The sequence below is a fragment of the Glycine soja genome, chromosome 18 (assembly GCF_004193775.1).
Source record: "Glycine soja cultivar W05 chromosome 18, ASM419377v2, whole genome shotgun sequence".
In the NCBI taxonomy this organism is placed as follows: domain Eukaryota; kingdom Viridiplantae; phylum Streptophyta; class Magnoliopsida; order Fabales; family Fabaceae; genus Glycine; species Glycine soja.
Genome location: NC_041019.1, coordinates 8,389,071 through 8,406,127, shown reverse-complemented (window position 1 = coordinate 8,406,127; position 17,057 = coordinate 8,389,071). Strand labels below are relative to the sequence as shown.

General features: G+C 36.0%; 2 protein-coding genes across 3 annotated transcripts; both read right to left on the bottom strand.

Annotated features, from left to right (window-relative positions):
- Positions 1 to 5,442: 5,442 nt before the first annotated feature.
- Positions 5,443 to 7,134, bottom strand: LOC114396349 (probable long-chain-alcohol O-fatty-acyltransferase 1). Its single transcript, XM_028358272.1, has 2 exons — positions 6,472 to 7,134; positions 5,443 to 5,846 (listed from the first exon to the last, which is right to left on the bottom strand). The coding sequence occupies exons 1-2, from the start codon at positions 7,088 to 7,090 to the stop codon at positions 5,443 to 5,445; spliced, it is 1,023 nt and encodes a 340-aa protein (XP_028214073.1). The 5' UTR covers positions 7,091 to 7,134.
- Positions 7,135 to 13,256: 6,122 nt separating this feature from the next.
- On the bottom strand, positions 13,257 to 17,057 carry LOC114396346 (disease resistance protein RPM1-like). 2 transcript variants are annotated; one of them, XM_028358269.1, is made up of 3 exons: positions 16,202 to 17,057; positions 14,237 to 15,736; positions 13,257 to 13,688 (listed from the first exon to the last, which is right to left on the bottom strand). In XM_028358269.1, exons 1-2 carry the CDS (start codon positions 17,029 to 17,031, stop codon positions 14,263 to 14,265), a joined length of 2,304 nt encoding a protein of 767 aa, XP_028214070.1. In that variant the 5' UTR covers positions 17,032 to 17,057; the 3' UTR covers positions 13,257 to 13,688; positions 14,237 to 14,262. The 2 variants fall into 2 exon arrangements, with proteins under 2 accessions (XP_028214070.1, XP_028214069.1); XM_028358268.1 differs by having other exon boundaries at positions 14,237 to 17,057.

Here is a 17,057-nt window from a genome sequence, read left to right as displayed (position 1 = left end):
ATACCCTAGAAATGTAGGATTTTCCAGCCCTTGTATTTTAGGGCACCTAGACTAGTTTTTGTATTAGGGGTAGTTTTGTAATTTTACATGCATTAAGTGAATATTTGATGTGTGTGTTGAGAAATAAATTTAATTAAATTGGTAGAAGCCCAATCCAATTAAATTTTACAGGGGGAGGTGAGCATTTGCTTGCTACACCCCATTGCTACATCATATAGTCACACTTTGTGCATGTCCTTCATGCTTTACATGTCTCATGACACCTAAGCACACTTAGTGGAGAATCTTGGACTTGATCTTGGATTAGTGGGATGAACTATATCTGAAATTCACTAATCATAATTAGTGAAATTTTGGCTTCAAAATTTGGCTCCACAAATTCAATTTCAAATTCAAGTGAAATTTGAATAGAAATTCAAATTTCCCTCCAATTTTGTGTGACACTTAGGCTATAAATAGAGGCTATGTGTGTGCATTTTTACAACTTTGATCATTTGAAAATTAAACTTCAGATTTCAGAGCTCTTTTAGAGCACAAAAATTCATGCTCTTCTTTTCCTCTCCCTTCATTCATCTCCTTCTTCCTCCAAGCTCTTATCCATGGCTTGCTATGGTGGTGAGCTTCTTCTAGACTCATCTTCTCCTTGAAGTGGCGTCTCCTCTCTCTCTTCCTTCTCCATTCCGCTGTCATTCATCTTCCAAGAAGCAAAGGAATCCATTGATGAAGAAGATCCTAGGCCTACAAGCTCCAATGGAGCTTACATCATTGCAGATATGAAAAGATAAGATTACAAGATCCAAAAGATATTGATAACTGCTAAATATGAGCTAATTTAAAAATATCTTTAAAGATATTTATTTAGCAGTTATTTTTGGCTTAAAAGATATGAATTGATATTTTTCTTATCTATGACTTGCAGATGTAGGAAAGATAAGATTTATAAGATCCAAAAGATATCAAAAAGATAGATAAGGAAGATTTTTTGAATCAAGCCCAAGTCCACTTCATTAGCTATAAATGGATAGTCAGGCCAAGGAGAAAACCCACCAAGTCTCAGAGCACTCTCACTACTACTTAAAGCCTGAGAATTCTTACTCTCTTCTCTCTTTTTATCATCTTTCTTTCACCCCTTCCATTGTAAAGCCCTTAATGGCCATGAGTGGCTAAACCCCCTAGTTAGGGCCTGGCAAGCCTAAAAAGCCAAAGATATGTATGATGTACTTCATATTTATCAATGCAACAAGATTATTTTCTAGGTTTTTCTATTCTATTATCTTTTCTGCTTTTATCTTACATTATTCATCTTTATATTCTTTTAGGGGTTAGACACTCGGGAGACGGTAACTTCTAAATAAGATTTAAAAAAAATATGCATGCATTAGTTTTAGGGGTTAGACACTCGGGAGAGGGTAACTTCTAATAGAACAAAAAGAAAGGATTTCATGAGAAAGTCATTGCTAGGAATAGAATGATAATTTTATGCCCATGTATTCTTGCAAACATCTAGAATTCATACTTCATGCATTTTATTTGTTGAGTCTTTGCAAAGGAATTTGGGAGATAGATGAATAAAATAGGTTTGTCATCGTGAGGAATCAGGGGCAAGTAAATGAACAGATGTGGGTAGAATAAAATCACCTAAATTGATAAAGAAAAATCATAAACTCATACATCCTAGGCAAACAAGGCATGTTAGGTCCTAACATTCGCATTCCATTGAATTCTCTCTTTAATTCTTTTGCTTTTTATTTATAATTTACTATTATTGCCTTCTATCTTCTACTCTTTCTTTTATTCCTTTATAAATTGAAAAGTATCCAAGATAAGTACAACACAAAATCCCTGTGGATTCGACACTCGGACTTCCGAGTACTTTACTACTTGTGACAATTTGGTACACTTGTCAACGAGTTAACAAGTTTTTGGCGCCGTTGTCGGGGATTTTTTCTTCATACTTGGTTGCCATACCTTTTCAATTTGTAAGAAATTCTTCTATTCTTTATTTCGCACTTTTCCTTTTTCTTTATTTTTTCAATTTTTTTCTTCCATTATTTCTTCCATAATTTGCACGGGTAGTGCTTGTTTTTGTGCATGCGATGTAGAACTGCAACTGGAGAAATAGTTCCTATCAACTTGGAAATTGAAGCCACTTGCAAACGCAACAATGCTACAAGAAGAAAAAGGGAACAAGAAGCATAAGGAAGCAGTCACACCTCACATCCTCCTTCTCCATAAATCCACGTCCATATGGAGGACGAACATGCACGCCGAGTCACATTAAAGGATTACTCTAGTGCAACTACTCCATAATTTTTTACAAGCATTGCAAGGCCGAAGGTTCAAGCGGCCAACATCTCTTATCCTCACTCTCTCATGCAACTGATTCAAGGGAATCTATTTCACGGCCTACCAAGTGAAGATCCATATGCACATCTAGCCACATACTTCGACATTTGTAACTCGGTGAAGATAGCCGGGGTTCCTGAAAATGCAACACGCCTCAATCTTTTCTCTTTTTCACTAGCAGGGGAAACAAAAAGGTGGCTACACTCCTTCAAAGGTAACAGCTTGCGGACATGGGAATAAGTTGTAGAGAAATTCTTAAAGAAATACTTCCCTGAATCAAAGACTGTTAAGGGGAAGATGGAAATCTCTTCCTTCCATCAATTTCCCGATGAATCCCTCAGCGAGGCACTCGACCGCTTCCGTGGACTGCTAAGGAAAACACCTACACATGGATACAGTGAGCCGGTCCAACTCAACATTTTCATAGATGGTCTGAGACCTCAATCAAAGCAGCTACTAGATGCATCCGTAGGAGGTAAGATCAAGCTAAAAACACCAGAGGAGGCGATGGAGTTAATAGAAAATATGGTGGCAAGTGATCACGCCATTGTTCGTGATTGCACATATGCACCAACCAAGAGAAGCCTTCTGGAACTCACAACGCAAGATGCAACCTTGGCACAAAATAAGCTGCTATCTAGACAAATAGAAGCCCTGACCGAGACTCTCAGCAAGCTACCACAGCAACTACAAGCGATAAGTCCTTCTAACTCTTCTGTGATGTAGGTAGGGGGGTGCCATACATGTGGAGGAATACGCGAGCCTGGACAATGTACAATTCAAGAAGACCCTTCCAGAGAAGTAAACTACATGGGCATACCAAATCGCCACGGATTCCAAGGTTACAACCAAGGAGGTCCGTCTTGATTCAATCAAGGAGCAACAGGATTCAATCATGGCCCACCAGGAGTCCAACCCTCTACTGATATGGGGGGGGGGTGAGCCCTCTGAGGTCAGAGATATCACTAAAGTCGGAACTAAGGATGAGACCATATTGCATATCTAGCAAATGATTGGGATCTAGGGCCCTCACAAGATTGAGACCCAAATCTTCTTATTAGGATTTCTTCTTTTCTTGTTTCTTTATGTTTCTTGTCTTTAGTTTTTGTTTTTCTTTATCTTACTTTAATTTCAACAATTTAATTCTAGTAGTTTAAATTTAGTCATTTTATGTCATTGAATAAAAATTGCATGATAATTATGAAGTCACTTTTTGAGCTTTTTCTGAAGGACTTCGACACTTGAAATGTTGCATACCAATTTTTGTGAAAAATGCTGGTTCCATGAAGGAAAATGTTAGTTCAAGTAGTGGAGTATGAATCACAACAAAGAGAGGAAAAGGTTAGTCCGTCGGGAAGAAATCATGTGCGGTAAGCCAACAACTTTGTTTTGTTCCGGTGAGTTGTGTGAAACTTACTTGTGAGAGAACGTCTGTTTTTAATTTCCCGCTTTTGCATCATTCTTAGACTGTTTGATTAATTACATGAGGTGGAAATGATCAAGGTCATGTTTCTTCTTATTTTCAGCCACTTAGCCAAAAAGCCAACCTTTGATGATAATTTATCCCTTGCACCTATTTGAGCCAAAAATGATAATGATGTTTCTTTTTTAAAAAAACCCTTAAGCCTACTTTAATTATTTCCTACCTTGTTTTAGGGTTTAAGAGAGCATAAGGATCTTAGTTATGATATGCTCCTAATTTGGCGATAACAACTAAAGAATGTCCCCATTCAACTCTAGATGCCAAAAAGTTGAGGCTGACACTAAAATCTTAAAACATGATGTCGTTTACTGAAAGACACTCAACCAAAAAATTATATATAAAAAAATTGAAATTTATACGTCTTATTTTGTCTCAAAAAAATATTCTTCATTATCAAAAGAAATACAAATACATACTCTTATTACTTTATTCTTCGTTACTAAGCTTACATATCTCTTTTTTTCATATTTAATTATACATTTATACTATTTTAAATTGTTGTAAAGACAAGAGTTTAATTTTAAAAGTATTTTATATTAGCTTGATCATCATTAAATTGAGTAAAACTGTCTCATAAGATCTAATCATTAAATATGAATTTAGCCTTGGCAAAAATGGAGTATACGAGAATGGTGCCTCATGCTATAAAATACACAAAAAACATAAGATGTCACTTTTTTCTATAATCCTATGTGACAAAAATCATCTATTTTGATAAATACTTTCTTGATAAATCCATTATGATAATTTTAATTTTTAATCCATTTTAATAATAAAAAAACCATTATAGTCATCATTGGGCTATTTAACCAGTCAAAGAAGGAATAACTGAAGCCTTTAAATATTCTGGCGTGCAACCAAGATCATGTTCTAAATCTTACAGATTCCAAGCAAGTCTTCAAACGACAAATTACCACTTCTAAAGACAATTTTATTTCTGAAGTTCTACAGGCAGCAGATTATAGCTACCCAAATTAATTGCCACGCTTCTGTGCCTCTCGATCTTGCCTTTGACTAATCTAGAAGGAAACTTAGCCAGCTGTAACAGTCGTTCAATCATTTATTACTAACTAGTTGTTATTGCTACAAGGGGGGACACACTTTAATTATAAATCTCCTAATGGATGATATTTTCCTTAGATTAATTCTTATTGCTGCAAGGGGGGACACACTTTTCCTTTATTTTATTTTTCCAATTTTGTAAGAAAGAACAATGGATTAATCCAAGATAGAGATGGTATTTTTTTTTAAACCACGTATGTGTATCTTTCATTTGAAACACTATGTGCAATTAAGTTTCTTTTATTTTCAAATATTTAAATAAAGATTTTTTTGCCTTCAAACCTAAACTCATACACCCATATATTTTTTTATACACCCACGTAAATCCAATAAAAACATAAAATACTTTAATGTTTTTAGACTTGCACATTTTCAGATGTTAGCTGTTGAGTCACACTCATCATTTTTCAACATATTCAACATATATGCCTTATTCACAATTAAATAATTCTTAAAAAAAATGAAATGTTTTACCCTTTAAGGTAAATATTACAATTATAAGTCTCTCTCATCCTTTAACGTTTACTCTCAAGAGTTAAACATTCTCAATGTTATATCTTAGACTTAACAAAATCCACCAAAATTACATACTCTTCACTGGACTTCCTATCCATTTCATTCCTCAACAATTGATGAAAAAACAGCCAATTCGCCGAGATAGCCAAGAATGCCACCACGAGTGGCCCTGACACGGCACGGTGCAGCCGCCATCCACGATGGAGAACCACCTTCTTAACAGCCACCTCCGCCACCGTGCACACACTGTGAAGCACAAAAAAACACGTAACTTCCCACGTGGGAGGTACACGTGTAACATGATAATAGATTAACTCAAGCACAAGCCCAGACACAAGGAACGTGGCCAACATGGCAGCTGACGTGGCACATGAGGGACCCACTAAACCCGTAATCATACAGCTTACGTGGTTGTATACTGTAGAGCGTAGAAGACAAGAAACCATAAGTAGACATGGCAATGGGGCGGGGGGAGTACGGGTATTGTCTCCACAATCCCTTATCCCGACTCCCCAACATATCCCCATACCCGTACCCGACACCCGACGGGTTAAAGTTTATTATCCCATCCCCGTACCCATCGAGTACCCGTCGAGTATCGGGTATCCCTGATTCCATCCCATACCCAATTCAAATTAGAAAAATAATTTTTTTGTAAAAAAATATTAAAAATTTGATTTTAGAAAAAATAAATTGATTGTTAAACATTTGTTTTTAACCACTTATATATCTATAAATTTATCATAGCGCACGTGTCTACAAAAATCTTTAAAAAAATAATATTAAATTATGTAAAAAATTTAAAATAAAATTAACTAGTAATAAAAATTCTATCTTTTGATTAAATTATGCAAAAGTTTTAAAGATTTCAAGTGGCAGGCGGGTTCGGGTTCGAGGTCGGGACGGATCTAGTAATCCCATACCCGTACCCATATCCAGCTTTTAATTATCGGGAAAAACCCGAACCCGAACCCGAACCCATACCCGGTCAACTCGGGTATTACCTGTCAAAGTCGGGAAGGATTCGGGCGGGTACCCACCGGTATGGGTTTTCTTGCCATGTCTAACCATAAGGTTGCATCTATGACCCCAAAAATCTTGAAGTGGGGACGAAAGGTAGGGTTTGTTGAAGTGTGGTTCTATCTTTAAGCCAAAAAGGGTTTGAACCGGGGTTGCAATAAGAGCAAAAACAAGCTCTAAGCCAAGGTACAAGTGAAGACAATAAAGGACTAATATGAAATGAGGGTGGAAGTATTCATTGTACTCATAAACACGTGCGATCATTGCAAAAATAAGCAATTTTAAGGGCAATAGCCATTTTGGCTTTTGGGTGTTGGTGGTGTTATTTTTATTGGTTGGTGGATGTTGTTTTGGGGTGATGGGGAGGGAAGCTATGGAGATGAAATGGACAATGTTTGGGGGTGATAGGGCAAGAGGGCCTTTGTTGAAGGAAAAAAGTAGGAGCTTGAAAATGCCAAGTTGAACAAGGAAGAAGGAAGTGTATCCAACTAAGTTAGGTGAAGAGATGTTCAAGGGAAGGATGATGAAGAGGTAGAGAATAGGGAGAAGGGAGAGAAGTCTCAAGAAGCCCTTTGGTATTCTTGCAGCCATGTAATAACAATAACATAAACCTAAGATGGCTGAAATCCATACTTTGATGAACCTTTCAATTTCACCATACATCTCCTCTCCTTGAATCTATGAGTTGAGTATGTGAAATGTCAACGGAAATTATGAGTATTGTTATAGGGTGAGTCTCGGACATTTTTTTAATCATCATGTGCTATAGAAGACTTTAGACACGAATGATATTATATGTAAATAATTGAAGATGTGTTATAAAATATGCAACACAATACACACAATATATATTATATTCGAAAGTAAGCGTTGACTGGTTCAATAATTCTTGTTGTTACTGAATAATACTAATGGCTTATATTTTCCTTTTAATTGTTATATATTGCCGCCAGAGAGAGAGAGAGAGGTGGCTCGACTTTCTTCTATGATTGTCTCCTGCAGGGGACGCCAAAGGGGATGCACTTTTCTTTTTTTTTTTCTTCAATTTTTTTAAGGGAGAAGTGAAGAACAATGCCTTAATTCATCAAAGAAAAGATATTTCCCATTAAAAATAATCTCTTTGAACCCAATATAATTATTATGTACGATAAAAAGAGTTTTCCAAATATTTAACATAACTACTTAATCAAATCTCATTCAAAATCACTAATTAAGGTAGAATTACAATTTCCTATAGTTTATTCATGTTTTCCATTATAGGAAGATCGAGAAGATATCTAAATTATATATATATATATATATATATATATATATATATATATATATATATATATATATATCGCTTAAAAAATTAATTTGATGAATCTTGCCCTTTGATGGCTCAAATCCACTCATCCACCATTTCACGGGCTACAAAAGAAATAATTTGAGGGAATCTTGAATTTTCCGTTGTAAAAAATTGTCTGCCTTTGTAGATGATGGCTGGTTGGCCTTAGGGTGACAAGCGTAACCATAAATTGTTAGCCATTGATTTCCTAAAATATTCCTTGGCACAAAATGACAAATTCTGTTAGCAAGGAATTAGTATAAATAAAGCAATTGTAAGGCACACATGATATGAAAAAAGCTAAGTTTCCTTTCTTTCTTGCCTTGTCTGGAGGTGCTGGCCTCGAATCCAGTTTTCTTTCAAGTTTTCTCTATCAATTTTGGTGCTATCGTTCCATCCGGTCCACACCATGGGTACCTTCGATAAGCTTGATGAAGTTTTACTCAGACTCACCAATCATCAACTATCCCTCGGCGAATCCATGCACTCACTCACTCAGAAAATTGATGAACTCCTTAATCGTGTCACTCCCATCCTCTCGTCATCTTCTTCTCCAACACCTCCACCATCACCATCGGTACCTGCAAACAATCACCGAATGAAATTAGATGTGCCTCATTTTGATGGCACCGAACCACTTGGTTGGATTTTCAAAATCAACCAATTCTTCGAATACCATGGCACACCAAAGAATGAAAGACTTACCATAGCTTCGTTCTACATGGAAGGCAGGGCGCTCACGTGGTTCCAATTCATTCTACATGAGCCTTTCTGTCCCTTGCCCTCTTTTCTTTGAAGAACCGCGCCACCAATTGGAGGATCATCCTGAGTATCGACATCTCCGACAAGCAATCACAATGGACCCCGACAAGCACTCTGGATTCACTCTTGTTCATAACTTGATCCTCAGGAAGGGACGAATTTGGCTACCAAAGGACCTGCCCCTGATTCCCACATTACTAGTGGAGTATCATACAACACCCACGGGAGGCCACATGGGGATTGCGAAAATGATAGCTCGCTTGACGGAAAACTTTGAATCGTCAGGACTTTGAGAAGATGTCACGAAGTTTGTCTCGCAATGTATTGATTGTTAGCATGCTAAGTACGAGACAACAAGAGCAACAGGATTACTATGCCCTCTGCCAGTTCCCCATCAACCTTGGGAAGACTTATCCCTGGACTTCATCATCGGGCTCCCACCATATCACAGCAACACAGTTAATACTGGTAGTGGTTGATCGATTTTCAAAAGGCGTTCATCTTGGCATGCTTTTAGCGACACACACAGCCCATGCGGTAGCCTCGTTGTTCATGGAAATCATGGGCAAGATTCACAGCCTCCCTCACAGCCTGGTCTTCGACTGCGACCCCTTGTTCATTAGCAAATTCTGGCAGGAGTTGTTTCGTCGGAGTGGCACACGGCTAAGGATGAGCTCCGCTAATCACCCACAAAGTGATGGTCAAACGGAGGTGCTAAACAGGGTCATAGAGCAATGTTTGCGCACATTTGTTCATCACCGGCCAAGGGAATGGGGCAAGTTTCTTCTCTGGGTAGAGTGGTCTCATAACACTTCATGGAATGCGGCAAAAGGCATCACTCCATATGAGATCACATTCGGGCGCAAATCCTTTAATTTTCCTGAATATATCGCGGGTTCTTCAGCTCTGGATGCAGTTGACGAAATGTTGACCAACAGAGAAGAAACATTTTAGGCCATTCGCAAGAAGCTTCTCAAAGCACAAGACCGTATGAAGATAACTGCAGATGCTAAACGAAGAGAGGTGATCCACCAACCAGGAGATTGGGTTATGCTTAAATTAAGGCCCCACCGAAAAGTCTCCGCTAAGGGACCACAAGAAATCATGGGCAAGTTGGCTAAGAGATTCTGCAGACCATTTCAAGTTCTGGAACGCATAGGACCCGTGGCATACCGCTTGAAATTGCCGGAAGAAGTCCGCATACATCCTGTTTTTCACCGCTCCCAGTTGAAAGCATTCAAAGGCTCCCCAGAACATATTCAAGAAGTTCACTTTCCAAAACAATTTGTTCAACACCAACCAGTCATTACTCCCTTAGCTAGCCATATTAGATTATCGGGGAGCTTTAGAACAAGGGCCTTGGGAAGTGTTGGTGCAATGGGAAGGGCTATCCCCGGATGACGCCTCGTGGGAGAATTGAGATCAATTATGTGAGGATTATCACCTTGAGGAAAAGGTAATTTTACAAGGGCCTACGAATGATACAAAAGTTGGGCCAGTTAATAGAGAACACAAAACAGAGGTACAAACACAGAAACCAAGGGTACAGATAGCAAGAAAGTAAAGAGGGCCTCTTACCTCAGAGACCACGCATGAGAAAGAAAAGCGAGAAAGGAAGTTGACCTGGAATGAAGAATTGCTAGATGATGGCTGGTTGGCCTTAGGGAGACAAGCGTAATCATAAATTGTTAGCCAATGATTTCCTAAAATATTCCTTGACACAAAATGAAAAATTCTTTTAGCAAGGAATTAGTATAAACAAAGCAATTGTAAGGCACACATGATACGAAAAAAGCTAAGTTTGCTTTCTTTCATGCCTTGTTTGGAGGCTGGCCTCGAATCCTTTTTTCTTTCATGTTTTCTCTATCAATATATCCTTAATATAGAATTTTAACTAAGGAAAGTAATTTATCAGAAAATTTAAATTTCTTTAATATAAAATTCATTGTTTGGATGTTTTTTTTTTTTGAAGAATTTAAATTTTTGGAATTTTAAAACATAATTTTAAACCACTAAAAATGTGGAATTTTAACTTCCTTGTAAAAGGTGAGAAATTGAAATTCTCTTCTTACATTAGAACTTTCCAAAAAGTTTATGTATTTCCTTTATAACCTTCATCATCTTTTTCACCTAAAAGTCCGAAATTGCATTCTCGAACTCGTGACTCATTTTCTTTCACCCTCAATTTTAATTTTTTTTATACAAACACAAAATTTTGAAAATAAAAGAATTTCAATTGAGGTATTTGAAATTCTTAGAATTTAAAATCTTCGAATTTTAAATTCCTTTATACAAACAGTGTTTTCATTTCAGATTTCTTCTTTTATTCCCAAAACCATAAATGCATATGCTACATGTTGCCATCCTTGTATGTCCAATATGTTTGTTATACCTCAAGTGTACCTTACGCAATCATAATAGTGGTTTCGAAAGTATGGATATCAAACCCAAATGACGAGTTGTATTCCCAATTAGTCAAGTTTATTAAATTAACAGTTGAAGTAATTAAAAAGATAATTTAAATATTTTTACGGATTTATAAGTAAAAAAATATACGAATATAAAGAAAGGGTTCATTGATGATAAGAGTGATTAAGGGTTATGACTTACTAGTACTAATTTTCCTTCAACCCTAGTTGTAATAAAATGCTTTCTCCAGTTAATTACTCATTCACAAAATCAACTAAAGTCTATGATCAAGGTTAGAAGATGCTTCTTGCCTTAAATCAATACCCCAATGATCATTGGTTCTATCAATTTAAGTCAAAAGAAAATCAATTATAGGAAAGATTAATTAAAGATTAACTAATGTATTGGAGATTATCCAAAGAGTTTGATCATGCAATTTGACATAAAACATTCTCTACCTAAATCTACCAATTACATGATTAGTATTATGCAATTGATTAAGTATTAAACTGATTGGTTTCAAATAAACAGTAAAAAAAAAAAGAGAATTAATTAACATAAAATCAATGAGAAATTTCATTAAAAATGAGGAGAATGGTACAAATGAAAAGTTATCTAATAATCTTCGGACTAGGAGGACTAGCTCCTCATGATCAGAACAACACTAGCAATCCTAGATAAAATAAACATAAACATACCAATAAGTAGGAACAATGATCATGATCCATTCTAGCGATGTTGTTTAAGTTCTTCGGCTCTTAAAAGCTTTCAAGGTTGTCTCAAATTCGTAAAAGATAAGAATAAAACTCAAAATAATTGAAAAATGATTTTTACATAGTCTAGAAACCTATATATAGCTTCCTAAAGATATTTACTCGAAAAGGAGCACTACAATCGTGGTTAGAAGTAACGCTGAAGCCTTGAACCATTATAAATTGACTATGAGCCTCTTGATTTACCATGATCGTGGTCAATTTACCATGGCTATTGTTGGATCTTGACGCTGTTTGGGAGGACTCTTATCACTTTATTGTAATCATGTTGATTACCACGACCGTGATCAATGTACCACGATAGTAATCAAGTTATGTAAAGTTCTTAAATCTTCATAAATTTGTATAATTTCCTACTCTTTCACTCAATTGAGTGGTTATACTTTTGGAATACAAAACTAGTGTCCAATTGTAAATTCTACCAAGAAAATGCATACAAAATAACACAAAAGTTTGTACAAAATATCACTCAAAGTGATTTATCAATAACTTATAAAAGTCCGATTTTAAAAACATTGTTGTGTTGTTTTATGAGAGTTAAAATATGTTTGTGATCAAAAAGAGTTTTGAAGTTTTCCAACATCAAGGATTAAAAGGAAAAAAAAAGAGTGAATAAACAAAAAATTAGGCAAGTTAATTGAATATTTTAGAATTCAATAAAAATTTTAAAAGTAAAAAAAAAACCTTACTTTTTTGTCGTGCTATTTCTTTATTTAGCATTGGTCCTCTATTAATAAACAATTTAATTTAGTACTTTAATTTTCAAAACGGTGCAACTTGACCCCTTAATAAACTTCTTGTTCTCACTGTTTGTTTTTTAAATTTTAATAAACAATTTAATTTGTTCCTTTGTTTGATTCAATCTCATCCCACTATTAATAAACAACGTCAAGTGAATTTGGACCAAAGAGACCAAATTGAATCGATTTGGAATTAAGCAATCAAATTAAAGATTTTATTATTAGAAGGATAAAATTAAATAAAATAAATAATGAATGAGACAAAAAGATAAAATTAAGCCTTGAAAAATTTATCTTACTCCAGATAAGTGATATATAAATTGGTTTTAATAACATATATTCAACCATTATTTTTTTTTTTTGAAAAATATTGGATCAAACCTGAACATAAAAGTTTGGGTACCAAAATTGCTGAAGCACTATACTAAGAGGATTAAAGTGCTAAGCCAAAATCTAATATGTCTTGTTACCGTACGAGTTTAGCATGTACAACACAAATTTTCACTCCAATTCAAGTTCTAGAAGCATATTGGAAACTGAATTTATTATTTACTATTGTAATTGAAGGTGAATATATCTTAACTCAAATCTTTAGAATTGGAAACTGAATTAAAGTGCTAACTCTTCCGCAATTGAAAATTCTAAATCTTTAGAGTTTCTCAATTAGGGTAATCATTAGGTTCAAGAATATCTAAATTATCGTAATTGTTGATATTTATTACAATAGAATCTCCAATCTTGTTGTATTATACCTTAAATTCAATCCTTATTTCAATTTCACAATTGTAGATAGGAATATACGATCAAGGCACTATAAGTGACCAAATGCCAATTTATAAAGGCATTAAATTAAAACAAAGACAAACAATCAATTTAAAAGAAATGAACTTGAATTGTAGATAAGAATTCAAATTACATCAAGTTAACAAAAATTTGAGTACACATTTTAGAAAAAAGGGAAACAAGAGAAAGAGAAGAAGGAAGCTTAAAAAATCAATTTGATGCCTCCAATCCACTCATGCATCCATCATTTCACGGGCCGCAAAAGAAAGAACTTGAGGGAATCTTGAATTTTTCAGTTGTCAAAAATTGTCTGTCTTTGTAGGAACACTATTTTCAGCTTCTTTGTATTGTGTTGGTGTTAATAACGCTAAAATGGGCGTAATAATTAACACTAAAAAAACCACATGATTGAAACGTCTGAAACATTGGATTTGGAACACCTCTTACAATCTTTCCTCAGAGTTTTCCTAAAATTCATGGTTGTACAAAGTGGGTCAAAGTTCAAAACATCAAAATTAGGAACATTTAACACAATCTAATTTATGAAAAAAAATCGACATTATTATGCTTCAATCCTAATGGAACTTTAAAAACCCACAACATTTACACGAAATATATGCTTACGATCCTATAAAAACTCAAAGTTAATTTCTTCTTAAAATGATACAATAAAATTGTTCAAGTATTTATCAACATGGCAATAAAAAACTCAATCCAGTTGAGGTCTCAACATCTACCAATTCTGAGCACAATAATAGAAAGGATTAGAATGGTGAGAATCTTATAATGAAGAAACGTTAACTTTGGTTGGTGTACGCATATACTTGTTAGACAATTCTATCCCTAACTTGTACGTGAGATGTTGTAGAGAAAGAAAAATGAAGCAAATACTAGAAGAGAAAATGAGGCAAAAGTAATTATTTTAGGAATTAGATAATGGTTGCATTTTTTATTGAAGAAAAGAAAAAGGCCACGAATGTCATTCTACAAAGTTATAGATGTGAAAAAGACGCACCTTCTATTTTCAAATTTGGACGCATCTTAGTGATGACTTCTGCCGAATATATAAGAAGGTTTTGCAGCATCCTCACTCCAAATACGTACATGGGGCACATCTTGGATGATCCAGTGGTCTTCTCCTCCATCAGGAGCAATGCGCTGCTCAAATTCAGTTGGCATGTCGTCGATATAGAGATCTTTAAGCTTCTCCAAGTGTTGAATTCCAGAGGGAACTGCTTTGAGTTGGGAGAGGTCTCGTAAAACAATTTCTTCCACAGAACACAGTGCTCCTCTGTCGATAAGGATGCACTTCAATTGATCCAAACTTCCGAGGGACAGTTGCTTTAGTTTCTGAAACCCTCCACAATGAAAATGCAAAGTTTCACCTTCATAAGCATTGTAACTTAAACCGAGGAACAACAACCTTGGCATATTTTTTAGTGATTTCAATGCATCATTAGTCAACCTGGAGCCGCTCAAATACAGTTGCATAAGATTTGGGAACTGTGAAATCCAATTTGGAAACCTTGTTAACGTCCCCCATAGGACAAGCTTCCTAAGTGTAGACATAGGTGACGTAATGTACAAGTCAATTACTTCACTCTCATCAGCTGTATAAATATCTAGTTTCTCCAAGAGTGGCATCTCATTTATTACGGAACACAAAGTCTTTTCGTGTTTTCCCCTAAATTTTACCACCAACAGTTCCCTTAACTGCTTTAGCTTTCCTACCTCTCTAATGACCACTCCATCATCATCTATAATCACTGGAGGTATCTCTTGTAGGGATGTCATGCCTCCAATATCCTTCCATTGAATTAAAGATATATACTCACTCAGAAGATGACGTAGCTTAGTAAGCTTCGTAATCTCCTTTGGCATCTCAGACACATGTGTGCCTCTTATATCCAAGGTCTCCAAATTCTGGAGCTTACCAATGGATTTTGGTAGACTTGCTATCCATGTATACCGGAAGCTTAAATACTTCAAGTGGCATAAATTCCCCAAATTTTCAGGAACATAACGTAAACGTAAACGAGAACCTTCAAAATCAAGTACCTTCAGTAGCATGTAATTTGTAGGGAATTTGTTTACCAAGTCTTGAGATAATTTTTCATACTTTCCTGTCATGATAAGAATTGACCGCATGGGTGAGCTTCCTATACTTCCACTAAAATCATGGGTTGCAATTGTCAGGCGTCGAACAATCTTACTAGATACAGATTGATCAGGCCCGTCAATATACTGACAAAATCCTGTATCCTTGACTTTTCTAAGGATCATGTCGTGTATTAAGTCATGAACACGACACCTTTTAACTTTGCCATCAATTCTAAGTGAGGATACTTGCACCAAACTTCTACGGACCAACCCTGATAAATATTGTTGCCCAACTTCTTCCAAAGATTTTCCGGTTTCATGTTTGACAAACCCTTCAGCTATCCACTGTCTAATCAATCTATCAGATTGAACTTCATAGTCCTCTGGATACATTCCGAAATACAATAAACATGACCTGAGATTGATCGGCAAATCATCATAACTTAAACCTAAAATTTTTGTTATACTATTTAACTCAGAATTCCTCTCCAAGTCTAAACTTAGATCTCGACTAAACTGTCCCCATTCAGGTGCACTTTCATCTTTTTGAGACAAAAGACCACCAATGGCCACTATTGCTAGAGGTAAACCTTTACACTTTCTAACAATTTGAAGAGATATATCTTTAAGTTCTTCTGGACAATCTCCATCGGAACTATACTGAAATGCCTTCTTACAGAACAATTTCAAAGATTCTTTTTCAGTTAAAGGTTCTTCTAGCTTAAGCACCTCAACAAATGATGATTTCCTACAATATTCTGCAACCTTCTCATCCCTGGTTGTGATTAATATCCTACTTCCATTTTTATTATCAATTACAGCAGATTCAATGTGATCCCAAAATTTTCCATTCCATACGTCATCAAACAAGACAACATACCTCTTGTTGCGCAAGCGGTTTCTGACTTCTTCTGTCAACAACTCGATGGTAGAAACATCCTTGGGAGGGTCCTCCTTTTTTTCTTTGCAAAGCTCATTCAACATATGCCTCAGCAATCCTTCAGCAGAGAAGGATTGAGAAACTGTGATCAACGCATGGCACTCGAAATTGTTACGCACCTGGTCATAAACTTGCTTGGCAAGAGTGGTTTTTCCCACCCCTGCAATTCCCACCACAGAGATGACAGTGCGTTTTTCTCTTCCCTTTGTCAACCAATTTTTCAATATACCTCTAGGGCCATCAAGCCCCACAACCTCATCTTCCTCAATAAAGAGAGGATCCCTTCTAAGTTTCTGCCATGTGATATCTTGATTTCCTCTAGAACTGGTTGGTCTTTGCTCTAAAGGAAAATGGCTTTGGAAACCATCTCTTTCAGCACGAACAAGGGATTTAACATCCTGAATCTTATACGCACTTTGAAGGAGAAGGATTTGAGTTTTGATGAAGGCAACAGCCTCACATAGTAAAGCTGCACATCGAGGATCATCAGGTTGCTTATCCTCACAGGAGATGTTATATTCATCGATGACATCTTCCATGCGAAAAGCTGCTTCTCTCAGCCGCATCACCCTTTCTTTTATTCTATGACGCCTTCCATCATCTTGTTCAGCTTCAGCCACTTTATCAGCATCATTGATGAACTCTTGAAAGCTTTCAAGTTCATCTGTAATGTCTCTAACTTCTTTTGGGAGATCTCTCAGCATTTTGACAGCTTCCAATATTTTTGGAAGCGCATGCTGACCAGCCAAGGACACTGCAGTTTCTGCCATTTTAGTCTAGCTAGCTCTGTTTTTTA